This window comes from Heloderma suspectum, chromosome 13, assembly GCF_057233095.1.
Source record: "Heloderma suspectum isolate Gila_16-S chromosome 13, 16-S_ref, whole genome shotgun sequence".
Taxonomy (NCBI): Eukaryota; Metazoa; Chordata; class Lepidosauria; order Squamata; family Helodermatidae; genus Heloderma; species Heloderma suspectum.
This window is the reverse complement of record NC_139470.1, coordinates 32,805,973-32,820,240: the sequence shown is the minus strand read 5'-3', so window position 1 is coordinate 32,820,240 and position 14,268 is coordinate 32,805,973. Positions and strand designations below refer to the sequence as shown.

The 14,268-nt window shown below is 43.0% G+C and overlaps 1 protein-coding gene across 5 annotated transcripts in view; it reads left to right on the top strand.

Annotated features, from left to right (window-relative positions):
- MED15 (mediator complex subunit 15) overlaps positions 1 to 14,268 on the top strand; it is a 61,063-nt gene that overhangs the window by 9,844 nt on the left and 36,951 nt on the right. For 4 of the 5 annotated variants that reach the window (XM_084819949.1, XM_084819950.1, XM_084819952.1 and 1 more), the window contains exons 2-4: positions 8,557 to 8,644; positions 9,509 to 9,560; positions 11,951 to 11,980. In XM_084819949.1, coding sequence (XP_084676075.1) covers positions 8,557 to 8,644; positions 9,509 to 9,560; positions 11,951 to 11,980 — 170 coding nt within the window. Of the gene's footprint in view, positions 1 to 6,889; positions 6,983 to 8,556; positions 8,645 to 9,508; positions 9,561 to 11,950; positions 11,981 to 14,268 lie in introns of those variants that run through there. The other variant, XM_084819948.1, reaches the window with a different exon arrangement.

Here is a 14,268-nt window from a genome sequence, read left to right as displayed (position 1 = left end):
TTGTCTCAGTTCCTCAGACTCCCTTCCTGAAAACATCAGTTCAGGCACAGGTATCTGTCCTATATCTTCTGTGGTGAAGACAGATGAAAAGAATTCATCCAGCTTCTCTGCAATCTCCTTGTCCTCCTTCCATCCTCCTTTAACTCCATTGTCATCCAATGGTCCAACTGCCTCCCTAGCTGGTTTTCTGCTTCTGATGTATTTAAAGAATTATTTATTGTTGGCCTTGATGTTGTTAGTGATATGCTCCTCAAAATGCTTTTTTGCATCTCTTATTGTCTGCTTGCATCGTCTTTGTGCAAGCTTGTGCTCCCTTTCGTTTTCCTTGCTTGGGTAAGACTTCCATTTTCTGAAAGAAGTTCTCTTTTCTCTAATAGCTCCCTTCTGCTCATTAACCATGCTGGTAACCTCTTCGACTTTCCTAACCTGTGGTATACATTTTAGCTGGGCTTCTGTTATTTTGGTTTGGAGTAATCCCCTAGCATTTTGAAGGGATTTAATCCTTTTGACTCCCCCTTTTAGCTTCCGTTTCACCAGTTCTCTCATTTTAGAGAAGTTTCCTCTTTTGACGTCAAATGTGACTGTGTTGGACTAACAGGGCAATTTCCCACTTAAATATATATTAAATCTGATAGCACTGTGATCACTATTTACAACACTGTGAACAACATTTACATCTCGTACTAGGTCCTGGGTCCTAAACCACTTAGGATTAAATCCAAGGTCGCCTCCCCTCTGGTCGGTTCCATGACCAATTGTTCTAGGGCACAATCATTTAGGACATCTAGAAATTTAACCTCTTTCTTATAGCTGGAACATGCATTTATCCAATCAGTGTGGGGGTAATTGAAGCTGCCTGTTATTACAACACTTCCTTCTTTGGAGGCCTCTCTGATTTCATTTTCCATCTGAAGGTCACTCTGAGCATTCTGGTCTGGGCGATGATAGCATGTTCTTAGCACTTAAGTAGTTTTGGAGCCTGGTATTGTCACCCACAGAGCTTCTGTGGAAGAGCCTATCACTTTTAGGTGTTTTAGTTCGCTCGACACTATGTCCTCTTTGATGTACAGGGCAACACCTCCCCCAGTACACCCTTCCCTGTACTTCCTATAGAGTTTATATACAGAGATGACCGTATCCCACTGGTTCTCTCTGCTCCACCAGGTTTCTGTAATGCCCACTATATCCAGGTTTTTCTTTAAAATCAAGCACTCCAACTCTCCCATTTTGGCTCAGAGGCTTCTAGCATTTGCATAGAAACACCTATACATGATATCCTTCCCTAGATGCCTCTGGCGTCGTGCATCTTTTGCTATGGGATGTTGGCCCCTTTGATTGGCTTTTACGTTCTACCATGTGCGCCTGGTCTATTTCCTCCCCCTTCTACATTTGGGCAATCAAAAACATTTTCATCTTTGGGATGATTTAACCCAAATTGGATGCTTCCCAGCTCCTGTCAGCTTTCCCCCAGGGTTTAGTTTAAAAGCTGCTCTGCCACTCTTTTTATGTTTAACGCCAGCAGTCTAGTTCCATTTTGGTTCAAGTGGAGTTCATCCCTCTTGTACAGGCCCAACTTGTCCCAAAATGTTCCCCAGTGCTTAACAAATCTGAACCCCTCCCGGCACCACCGTCTCATCCACACATTGAGACTCCTTGGCTTCGCCTCTCTAGCTGGCCCTGCACGTGGAACAGGTAGCATTTCCGAGAAAGCCACCTTGGTGGTCCTGGATTTCACCCTCCTACCTAGCAACCTAAATTTGGCTTCCAGGACCTCGTAACTACATTTCCCCACATCACTGGTACAAACATGAACCGTGACCACTGACTCCACCCCAGCGCTATTTGCTAGGCTATCTAGACGGCGCATGATGTCCTCAACCTTCGCACCAGGCAGGCAATTCACCATGCGGTCCACACACCCATCACAAACCCAGCTGTCTGTGTGTCTAACGGTCGAATCTCCCACTACCACAAGCCCCCCTTCCCCCGGAGGCACATCCTCGGCGCAAGAGGATATTTGTTCATCTTCCGAGGAATGGGTCCCTTCTAAGGGATCATTTCCCTCTTATGTTTAAATATTGCTGGACAAATATTCTTCTAGATCACTCTATCCTCTAAACGCTACGCTGTAACGTTTAATCTTTTAACAGTGGCATTGGTCAGTGATTAAAGGGGCATGGGAGTGCCCCTATAGTTAAGGCAAGTCACAAAAACGAAGGTTCCCCCATTGTAAGCCTCAAAATTCTATTGCTTATAAAAATGACAGCTGTTAAGCTAATAAGTTGAAAGCTGGCATCCATGAGATACCTAATGAGGTCTACAGTTGTCCGAAATTTCAAACTGATGTGATGCATTTTGTCACAGACAGAGCAAGTTAAGAAGTACTGAAAATTGACACATTTACCCCTTTAACTCCAATTTGTGGCACAGCATATATATTTCTTCCAAATTTTGGTGAAAACCATTGATGTACTTTATTCAAACTCATCGAGGAAGGGTGCCCTGGTTTGGTTTGGTGAAGTTCTGAGAAGTGGTTGAAAAGTTATTGAGGGTTTCCTGCCCTAGCAAAGCCAATGGCAGCAACTACTAGCAAAGTTACATTGTGCCCGCTCCGTTTCATTGCAAAGCGAGAATGCGGCCAGTGCGCTAAAGTTTCCAGGTGTTGCAGACAAAATGTACTGTATTCAATGTGCAATGCTTATTCCTGTAGTTCTGGAATGTTACCTCACTAGGTCAGATTACACTTTACTATAGAGATTGGGATCCCAGCATGGGTGGGGGGACTTTAAAGGTAAAATCCAACATGTCCTACTTAGAGTAGACCCACTGAAATGAATGGTTCTTGTCATTGTGCTTGCTTACAAGCAGCAAACAGTCATTCAGCTCGGTGTAGGATTCCTCTAGGAATACAGTAAGGTTCAGATCCTTTAGAAGGCAATACAGGAGCAGTAGGTCATTTTTGCTAGTCCCAGGCACTCTGTCCACCTCATCTGGATTTGGGCCTGAAAGACCCAAGGAAAGTGTAGGTACATGGAGGGCAAGTTGAAAGCAAGCTCAATTTGTGATAGTATAGAACATCATTACTCATCGTGGGCATTGCCTGGCTTTGTGGAGCTTGAACCAACTTGCGATAGCTGTAACTCTGGCCTTAAATCAGCAAGTTCTTTAATCGTTGAAATTATAATTGTATTTATTCATTTGATTTATACACCATCTTTCTACCAAAAAAGGCACTCAAAGTGGCTTACAAGTACAATTAAAATTGATTAAAACAATACATTAAAATACAGTCAAACATAACAAAGAATAAATAAAAAAAAAACAGCACCCAACACAACAGACCCACTTACAGGCTAAAGGCCTTGAAGGAAGCCGTCTTTGCTACTGGCAGAAGAACAGCAGAGCGGGAGCAAACCTGGCCTCCCTTGGGAGGGAACTTCACAGCCTGGGAGCGGCCACTGAAAAGGTGCTCTCTTGAGTCACCACAAAATGCACCTCTGAAGGTGGTGGTCTCGAAAGGAGGGCCTCTCCAGAAGACCTTAAGAACCAGGCAGGCTCATACGGGAGAAGGCGGTCTTTAGGTAGCCTAGTCCTAAGCCTGGTTATAGGTCATAACCAGCGCTTTGAATTCTGCCCAGAAACAGACCGGTAGCCAGTGTAGCTGCTGTAACAAGGGAGTAACATGCTCCCTCTGTCTGGCCCTAGTCAGCATCCTGGCTGCAGCAGTCTGGACTAGCTGAAGTTTCTGAACATTTTTCAAAGGCAGCCCTGCATAGAGCATGTTACAGGAGTCCAAACAGGATATAATTAAGGGATAAGTGACTGTGGTCAGACCAGACACCTTTAGGAATGGGCGCAGTTGGCGCACTAGCCTCAGCTGTGCAAAGGCACTCCTGGCCACTGCCGAGGCCTGAGCATCCAGGTCCAGGGCTGAGTCCCAGAATACACCCAGATTGCAAGCCTGAGTCCTCAAGGGGGGTGTAACGCCATCCAGAGCAGTTTGGATCATAGAATCATAGAACAGTAGGGTTGGAAGGGGCCTACAAGACCATCAAGTCCAACCCCCTGCTCAATGCAGGAATCTAAGTCAGAGCATCCCTGACAGATGGCTGTCCAGCCTCAGTCTTCTCTTCTCCAGGCTAAACATGCTCAGTTCTTTCAGTCTGTCTTCATAGGGCTTTGTTTCCAGTCCCCTGATCATCTTTGTTGCTCTCCTCTGAACCCTCTCCAGTTTGTCTGAATCCTTCTTCAAGTGCGGTGCCCAGAACTAGACACAGTACTCCAGATGAGGCCTAACCAGTGCTGAGTAGAGGGGAACTAGTACTTCCCAGGATTTGGAAGCTATGCTTCTATGAATGCAGCCCAAAATAGCATTTGCCTTTTTTGCAGCCACATCATGTTGTTGGCTCATATTCAGCTCGTAGTCAACAACAATTCCAAGATCCTTCTCGCTTGTAGTGTTGTTGAGCCAAGTATCCGCCATCTTGTAACTGTGCATTTGGTTTCTTTTTCCTAGGTGCAGAACTTGGCATTTATCCCTATTAAATGTCATTCTCTTGTTTTCTGCCCAGTGCGCCAGTCTCTCAAGATCACTTTGAATTTTGTTCCTGTCTTCCATGGTATTAGCTATCCCGCCCAATTTTGTGTCATCTGCAAATGTGATCAGCATTCCCTGCACCTCCTCCTCCAAGTCATTAATAAAAATGTTGAAGAGCACTGGGCCCAGGACTGAGTGTTGAGCCATGTGTTGAGCCAATGACAAATTGAGACAGCCCCGTGATTGTTATGAAGTACTTTGCTGCCCTTGATAAGGTAGCCTCCGCATGGATGTTGAGGTCCCCCTGAGCATCCTGTCTGGGGGTCCTCAGCTCCATGCCCAAGGCAACCTCTGACAGCGCCCTGCCCAGCACCATGTATAAACAATCAAAACTGGTGCTCTGCTGGACAAGGAATCCTTACAGACCACCTACCTCAGGTCTGTATTGGTGCTGCACCAAGAACCCAGGAAGGCAGAGTTGAGGACATCTCCCAGCTTGTCCACCCAAATCTTGATAATGCATTTTAGGCCAGCCTTCTCATCCATTATTAAATTGTAGGTGGTAGTTGTGTTATTGTGGACCACCCTGGCATTAGCCAACAACATTGGCACCAGGGCAAGTTGAGCCACTGAAGTTGGGAGAAGAGCTGTGAGAGGGGACAAGCCACCCCCACCCCCACCCCCACGGCCTAACCACCCCCACCCCCACGGCCTAACCACCCCCACCCCCACGGCCTAACCACCCCCACCCCCACGGCCTAACCACCCCCACCCCCACGGCCTAACCACCCCCACCCCCACGGCCTAACCACCCCCACCCCCATCTCCTTCTGCCTGTCATTACCAGAATACTACCCCCCACCATATAATAAAACCAGGAAAAACACACTTCAAATGAGCCAACGCAGTACATAAAAATATAGTCACCCTGGCGTTACCAAGCAGTAAGGACTTAAACATAATGAGCCCCACAATGGAGCTAAGAAGTACAGTAACATCGCATAAAAGTTCCGGAGGGCTAAAAGCATAATTTGCTTCTCAGCCAAATTTCTGTCTTCCTAAATCTTGATTGGTACTTGCGTCTTCCAGCTCTCTCATGAAAGGGGTCTCCAAGACTCAAGAAGAACTTGAGGAGGGGCAGCGATGCGGGTTTTCTGGAAATGTTGAATTGGAATTTGGGGGGGAGAATGTTTAAATGCAAATTAGGTTAATTTGCATGAGATAATTCACATAGGAAAATTTCCAGTTTGTGTCAGAACATTTTCTAATGTCATAGGGAGATCTAATTCAGCATTTTTATTATACTTGTATTCAGTAAAGAACAAAGATTTTTAAAGTACCTCATGTTATTTTTTTGTCCCAATACACCACAAATATTTGACCTGAAATATCTGAGGGGGAGAAAATTAAGCACACAGAGAGTGCAATCCTGTGCATGTATAGACAGAAAAAAAGTTCAACAACTCCCAGCATTCCCCACTCAGCATGGCTAGCTGGGGAATGCTGGGAGTTGTAGGACTTTTTTCTGTCTAAACATGCATAGGATTGCGCCCTGCATGTGATTTAAATGTTAAATTAGATAGAATTTTTATTGGAATACTTGTAAAAATTGAAAGCCAATAGCATGTACTTCCCATACATTGTATAAATTTAAGGAACTAAATGAAGGTACTAAACGGTTGACATACTAATTACAGCTTGATATGCTAAGAACCTCTCATCCGTTTCAACAGAGATCAACTCTTTTCCACTGAGGTTGTTGGGGCACCATCTGTTTTGCTATCACTGCTTATTAGTTCCATTTCACACTAAGACATATATGTATTTCAGTGATATATATGTATTCTCTTGCATACCAGCTAGGCATAATCACCTGGAAAACATTAGTTACAACTTTGAAATTGCCGAACGTGCCTAACAGTGTAGTGGCAATTGGCATGCATTCATTTTTACTACTGAACTTATGAAACTGAAAATTTTCTACCCTACATCAATGGGGAGGGGGAGCCTCTTCTTATGTTAGACAAATGTATCTGTAGGCACCATGAGTGTTCCATACAGGCATGGGCAAGCCAGTGATCTAATCAAGGAGTGAGAGACCTGGCCCCATGGCATGCTGTAGGGCAGCCTTCCCCAGCTTGATGGCTTCCAAATGTGTTAGACTACACCTCCCATTATGCTCAGCCATGCTGGGTCCTTGAGAAAAGGATCGGCAGGAAAGGAAGAAGCCCAAGGAACAAGGCGTTTGATCTGCCGATGTAGCAGCAAGTGTCTTGTCTGCTTCTCGACACTGCTCCGCTCCTAGGGTTCCTCTGCCAGTCCCAGTTGTCTCTCCTGATCTCTCTCCTGATCTGTCTGATGGGACTTATGGACAGAGGCTACTACGCTGCATTGATCTACGTACAGTGCCCACGGCATTGTTGGGCTTGGATAAATGTTAGGATGGTGAGTTTGGCTTCTGTATGCTTGCTGTGGCTGGCTGGCAGTTTGGCAAGGAGAGATCATCTTGCTTTTAGCTTGCTAAAAAGTGGGGGACTTGGCTGTGTCAGCAAATCAAATCGCTCCATCAGGATTGCAGATTGTGTAAAGGAGCCTGCAGACTGCAGCAAAAGGAGAATCTGTGCTAGAGACGTAAAATTTCCGGAAATGTTAAAGCCATGGAAAAAACATTTCCCCCTTTTTTTCAGAAAATACTGGAAATTTGGGGAAAAACTGAAGAATAAGCAAAAATGATTTTTAAGCACTCTTTACAGATCTAAACAGCAAACTTTGTTGCTTTAGGAGAGCTTTCCCCAGCTGCTGCACTTCAGATTCTTTGGAGTTCAGCTCCCCTCAGCCTCAGGCAATGTGGCCAACGGTCCAGAATGCTGGTCATTGTCCTCCAAAACATCTGGAAGGCACCAGGAGGGGAAGGCTGCTTTAAAGACATTAAGAACCCTTTATGTTCCTAAAGTTATAATATGTAAAACCTGGTTTGTTCATAAAGGTACCATTATACTTAAAAATCTTTAAAAAGTAAACTCAGTAAATTTGTAATTATTGTCTGAATAAACTATACTTTTAAATTTAATATGCGGAACATAGTTTTATGAGCAAACCAAGTTATCCATACCATATTTTAGGTTCCTATTTTATGTCTGACCAGAGGGAGCTTCAGCAAGTAGTCTCTGAAACATCTGAATCATCCTAGAAGCCAGAAGCAGCAGGAAGAACTGGGAGCAGAGGAAAACTGGTGTACAGCATCTGTTTCCTGTTCGTAAGGACATTTTGGGAAATTCCTAAACTTGTTCAGAAGTTTAGAACTTGTTTAAAGTCCTGAACCAGTTTAGAAATAACTCTGCTGGGCATCTTACAGAAAGGATTAAAAAAAAATTTATCTCCATGGTTTCATTATTTCCAGACCATTTACATCTCTAGTCTTTCTAGAAAAGTCTTATTACATAGTTTTTAGAAATCATTTGGGGGAAGTAAAGGCAGGGGTAAACACCTCATCTTAAATTCTAAAAGAAAATACTTCACAATCCAAAGCTGTTCAATTTTTCGAGGCGGGGGGACAACGACGACAAAAATGGTCTTTGGAAAAAAAACTTCTTAGATTTCCCCCTGTCTTTTTCTGGACGTCCCCATCTCTGGTCTGTGCCCAGAATGGGGAGGCGGCTGCTGTCAGAGAAGAATTAAGAAGAGCAAATCCTGCCATTGGATTAGGCAACCCAGCGGGCAGAAGGGTGTTGGTACATCACTTCTTTCAGGCTGTGACAAACTAGTGACGCAGCGTGTGGGTGGGGCTACCAAAAATACCAGGGAACCACTTTGTAAGGCAGCTGTGTTGATGCGCTTGTGTGATTCCTTTTGAAGTTGCCTCTGCCGGACAAGTGGGCATCTTTCAGAAGGAGGAATTACACCACGCAGAAAAGCTGAAACGGACTATTTTGTTGAGAAAGACCTAAGATTGCCTCTGTTTGCTGTGCAGTTGTAATTCAGACACTTGACCAGAGGGTTTTTTGTTTTGCTTCTTGCAGTGAAGATGCCATGAGGATGGCTGGAGTTGCTCACAGTAAGACCAGCAAGGACATGGAAAGCCATGTTTTCATGAAGGCCAAATCACGGGTAAGGTGCTTCCTTCCTCTCTGGAGCAATGATTAAAGTGGGATGGGCAAGGACCCACCTTGTGATTGGAGATGAAGAACCAGTTCGAGGAAGCTGCCCTAGATCAAGTTGTCTATGCCAGAGGTAGGCAATGTTTTGGACTCCAACTCCCATAATCCCAGACCATTGGTCATGCTGGTTGGGCTGATGGGAGTTGTACCCCAAATCATCTGGAAGGCACCAGATTACCTGTCCCCAGTCTACATGGATTGGCTGTGGTTCCCCAGGGTTTCTGATATGGGTCTCACCCAGCCCTTCCTCTATGGCAGGACTGAATTTGGCTTTGGAGGTGCTCTCACCCCACCCCATTCCTTAGGTAGTGTAACACTTTGAGGGGGGGCCCCCCATGCTGTCATTACTCGGCACCAGACACAACTGTTCTTTCCTCCAGATCCAAGGCAAACACACACTGGGGCTATAAACACTGACTGTGAACTTCTGTGTCTGGTGAGCTGGGAAGGCTGAACAACTGCTAGATATGGGGTGGTCCTATAGGTGTGGGGGTGGTCTTTCGCCTCTTTGGGAATTAAAATCTAAACAGGATTCTTTGCTCAGGAATGGATCGTAGATGTACAAGGGATTTTGCTACCCAGTAGGTTTCTCACCCATTTTGCTTCTTTGGCCTTCTGCCTGGTGCAGTTAAACACATCAACTTTACCATCTAAACCATGTCCTGCAGAACCCTTTCAATTCTGCAAATAAGCTTTGCCAGCAAACCCTGCAGGACAGCTTTCCGTTCTGGTGTGGCAAGACCAGGAGGGCAAGGGGGAAGCCATTGCCTCCATCTTTACCTTTTGAAGTCCTTTTTAATTTTTCTAACTTTAGGAGGAGTACCTTTCTCTCGTGGCAAGGCTCATCATCCATTTTCGTGATATTCGTAAGTAACTGTATTTTATGTGGAGACAGCTTAAGGAAGCAGAAGTGTGCTCAAGGGCCATTTAGGAATATGCCTGGCCAAGATGATGACCTGCTTCATGGAGCATCTTATCTGTCTGCCAACTCCTGCAAAGGCTTCAGCATCCCATTTTTAAAATCCAGTGTTTAGTGGGGGGGGGGGGGCATAAGAAGACACTGGAAACACAGCTGCAGCTTGGGGTGGAGTGGTGGGCCTGAACTGAACACCGGCACTGGGAGTACAACTCCAACACACCCAGTTGCTTGCCTTCTAGTCCATCTGGGCCCCTCTCTTTTCCCAGTGTTTGAAGTTATGTGTGCAGTCTCTGTTTAACCAAAGAGCCAGTGGTGGCATCATGTTATTTATTTTATTTATTCACAATATTTATATACCACTCCGCAACAAAGATTTCAGAGCCGTGAACATCGAGATAAAAGAATAAAACACCATATTAAGTTATTACAGATCCAGACAAAGGCTAGGGAATAGAAGGGTATTTGAAAGGGCCATGGAGTTATGATGCATGAAAACCAGTTTAAGGTTTTTTTGTTTTCTGCTCTATTGGCACCAAAATCACAAAGTGCAACAGGACAGGGGTGGGTGATGGATGTGGAGCATGAAGTGGCAGAGGCAGAAGGACATGAACATCCCTCATTTTCCAAGCAAGCTCCCAGCGCTACATCTTCCCAGGCTCCACAAAAGTACTTTTAATGTCCCTGCTTCTGTGAGGGAGAGTTGTAATGTATTTTAATGTCTGATCTTGAAAATCACTTTGAGATATTTTTTAGGTAACAGTATATAAATTGATTAAATAATCTAACAAAGAATACTGAAGACTGAAACAGTCCTGCAATATATTACTTTAATATTCCTGCGCAATAGCATGTCTGGATAAAGACATCCACTGTGATTAGAAGCTAGAGCTGTCAGTCATAAAACCGCACCCTGTCATCTCCCTCCACCCTCTCCCTACTCTGATGTTTTCCTTATATGGAGGGCTTGGGGACAAATGCATCAGTTTTTGCAGACACAGTAGCCCTGTTCCAGCATTCCTAAACTGGGTGTAGCAAACACGCAAGGAGAGGGAGTGCGCTAGCCACACCCCTCCATGGTCATGATCATCGTCTTCTGTTTGTAGAGGGTGCCTTTGTGACAAGGAGAGCCTCTCTCACCATGGAGGTTCTCCACAAGATTCAGAATGCTGATTTTCCAGGGTCCTGGATCCCATGGAGATCCCCACATGTATGGGAGGCCTCCACAGGAAGAGGGTGACAGTTGGGCCAGCGTGCTCCCTGTCTTTGTGTATTTGCTGTACCCAGTTTTGGAATGCCTGAATAGAGCTACTGTCTAGGACTCTGTGTCCCTCTAAATCCAACTTGCTAATGAAGCTTCGGGAGGGTTCAGACTTGGATTTGGGCCACTTAGGACATCTCCCAAATCTTTCTGGAGCAGTCTGATTTGGTTGAATTCAAAGCACACCTCTGCTAGGGAGACCCAGATTCAAATCCTTGCTCTGCTACGAAGCTCACTAGGAGGATCTCAGGCCCTTATCTTAGCCTAACCTGCCTCACAGGACTGTTGTGCACATAAAGGGGGGTAGGGCGGGGGAGAACCATGTATGGCATGCTAAGCTCCTTCGAAGAAGAAGAAGACTGGAATACAAATGTAATAAATTAAGAGGAATATAATGTGGCAACCTAAGATATATAGAACGGGCTCAATTTATTTTAATGGTATAATGTTTTAATTTGTAATTGTTTTAATGAGGAATTGAGTGTAGCCTTTTTGCCTGATGCTTATGTGTTGCCTTACATTTGGGCAACCTAAATATTTCATAATAAGAACAATTAGTATCCTGCTCTAGGTATCCAGGGTGGCATACAATGCTTTGACTTAGATTCCTTAGATTCCTGCATTAAGCCGGGGGTTGGACTCGATGGTGTTATAGGCCCCTTCCAACCCTACTATTCTATGATTCTATAACGTAATCATAAAACCATGAATGCAAGTTTCATCATTTCTTAAACATTGGCTGCAGGTTACTCCCATCTTATAGGATAATTGTAAAATTTCCAGCAGGAATAATCCTCCAGGGCCACGTACAACAAGAGCAGGGAATGTCTTCTGGGGAGTGGGTGGAAGGGAGAGACCATCCTTGGAGTCCACATACCTTAGCCATAAGGCGCAAGTTCCCCAACCCATTTGAAACACAGCCTGTTCAAGGGAACCCCTCTGATATATCCAGCCAGCTGCCCAGTGTGTAATCTCTTCATCAGTATTTCCGAAACCACCTGCTCTGTTGCTCCAACTAGGCTCAGTGCTTTGCTCACCACAATGTGCATGCACAACATTTTAAAATTTGTATTTCCTAGATAACAAGAAGTCCCTGGCCTCAGTCAGTGGTAAGTATCAACCCTTCATCATAACTCTTTTCTTCTTGTACTACTACTACTATGATGACAACAACATTTCTGAGGGCTGTCTTACAATGAGCAACAGCAAGGGACAATGGGGGCTAGAGATGAACAGTTCCTGGAAATTTTGAAGCCATGGGAAAAAAACTGGGGTTTTTTTACACTTATGGAAGGATTTATTGGGTTAAAAGAATATATTATGAACAGATCTTTATGTAAGCAATAAGCCATAGAAAGTTCGAATGCTCATATTTTGTAACAGTGAGTACCTGATCTCATTGGACTCCCACAATGTTATGTTTGTTGATTTTATGTTATGTTCATTAGTATGTCAGTAATTTTTTAAAAAAAAGAAGTAAACAAATGCACAAGTTGACTTCACCATATTATATTACAGCAAGTCCACCCTTTTCTGTGTTTATTTTATTTATTTTATTTCTTTTTTCTTATTATTCTTAATTGTTATTTATGTAATACATAGTGATATCATAATACCCAATATGTAGTAACACCAAATACTGCTCACAAAGATCAAGTTTTAATATCAAAAGTAATCACAAATTAAAAGCCTTAAGAACACAATCAATTTTTATACCAAAGCTGACATTAAATCATCCTCAGAAAAGGATTTTAATGATTTCTGAGGTTTTTAATTCCAGTAAATAATAAAAAGTCTTCACTTTTCTATAAATTGATCCTCTATTAATCTCCCTTCTCTAACTCTTATCACATTAGTCAGTTTAACCACATCTCTAAGACACCGATCAGTAATTGAAGGCGGGTTAATCTTCCAACTAAAACTGATGGCCATAAGAGGTGAATCGCCATTTCAGTATCCTCCCAAGCAACTGTGTTCTCAAGATATCCAAAAGGAACAACTAATGAGTCCGTAGGGAATGCATATCCCAAAACTAAGATGATCTCATTCAACACAGGTGACCAAAATCTTATCATTAGGCAAATCCAAAAGATAAGCAAAATGTTTGCTGTCTCTGAGCCACACCTCCAGCATTTATCCGCAGCCTGCTTTTAGATCTTATTCCATCTAGGTGCTGTTAAGTATCATCTAAACATAAACTTATAAAAACATTCCTTGATGTTCATGCATAATGTGCTTTTGGGGTTGGTCTTCCAAATCTACTTCCATACCTTCCAGTCATATTTCTTCCTAAGTCTTTTCACTTTTGACCTGATATGAGTTTTCCCTTATGTCTTGTTTTGCCAGTATTCTATAGATTTAACTTAATGCTCCCCTGGATAAATTACGTGTAATTATCATTTCAAATACAGAACAGTCCCGCAAGGAACCAAATTTAGCTATTAAATTAACAATTATATGTCTGTCTTGTAAGTATTGGAAAAGTGGGATAAGGTTTTGCCCTGTGTGTTCATTAATTTCCCCATAACTTGACTAGCCCATTTTTGAGCAATTTCCTTATCTCGATTAAATAATTTTCTTCCGACATTTCATATTACCAAGAATATTTTATTTATTATCTGTACATTGTAATTTATGGCAAAAAACCAGGACTTAGTTTGCCATATTTTAAACAGATTCCTAGTACAGGTTTTCTCTAATTCTATCCAAATCCTTTTTGCTACAGAACCAAACAGTATCTTAAATGTAGCTTGTTAATTTATGCAGCTCTATCTTTGTCCCCTTATCCATTGTGAACGATGATTTTAATAAAGTCAACATGGATGCTGTATAGTACCACCTAATAAAAGGGAATGCTGTACCCCCTACAATATATGGTTCATACGTACCCTGGCAGTTACTCTAGCTTTTTTCCCCTGCCCACAAGAAATTTAGTATTAATTTTTGCCATTTAGTAATAAGCAATGTATTAACCTGTCAAAGAATATTCAAAAATAGGAAAAGTAATCATGGTACTATATTCATTTTAATAGTAGATATATTCCCAGCCCAGGATACTCGCAGATGTTTCCAACTTCCAAAATCTTCTTCCCGTAATTTAGTATGATGTTAGGGGACAAGGTTTTCTAAATTTCTGGTTATCCATACTCTAAAATATTTAATTGTGGAATCTATCCATGGAATTAAGAACATTCCAGTAATCAGATTCCCCCCCCTTTTCCAAATTAAAACCCACCCATTCTGACTTAGTTATATTTATAGCCTGAAATTTAACCAAAATTTTGTAACACGTCTAGCATTTTCCAAACAATTCTGCTGGTTTTTGTAAGACCAATGCTATATTGTCTGCATAAATATTAACTTTACACTCTGCTCACCAGATTTTATCCCCTCCCCC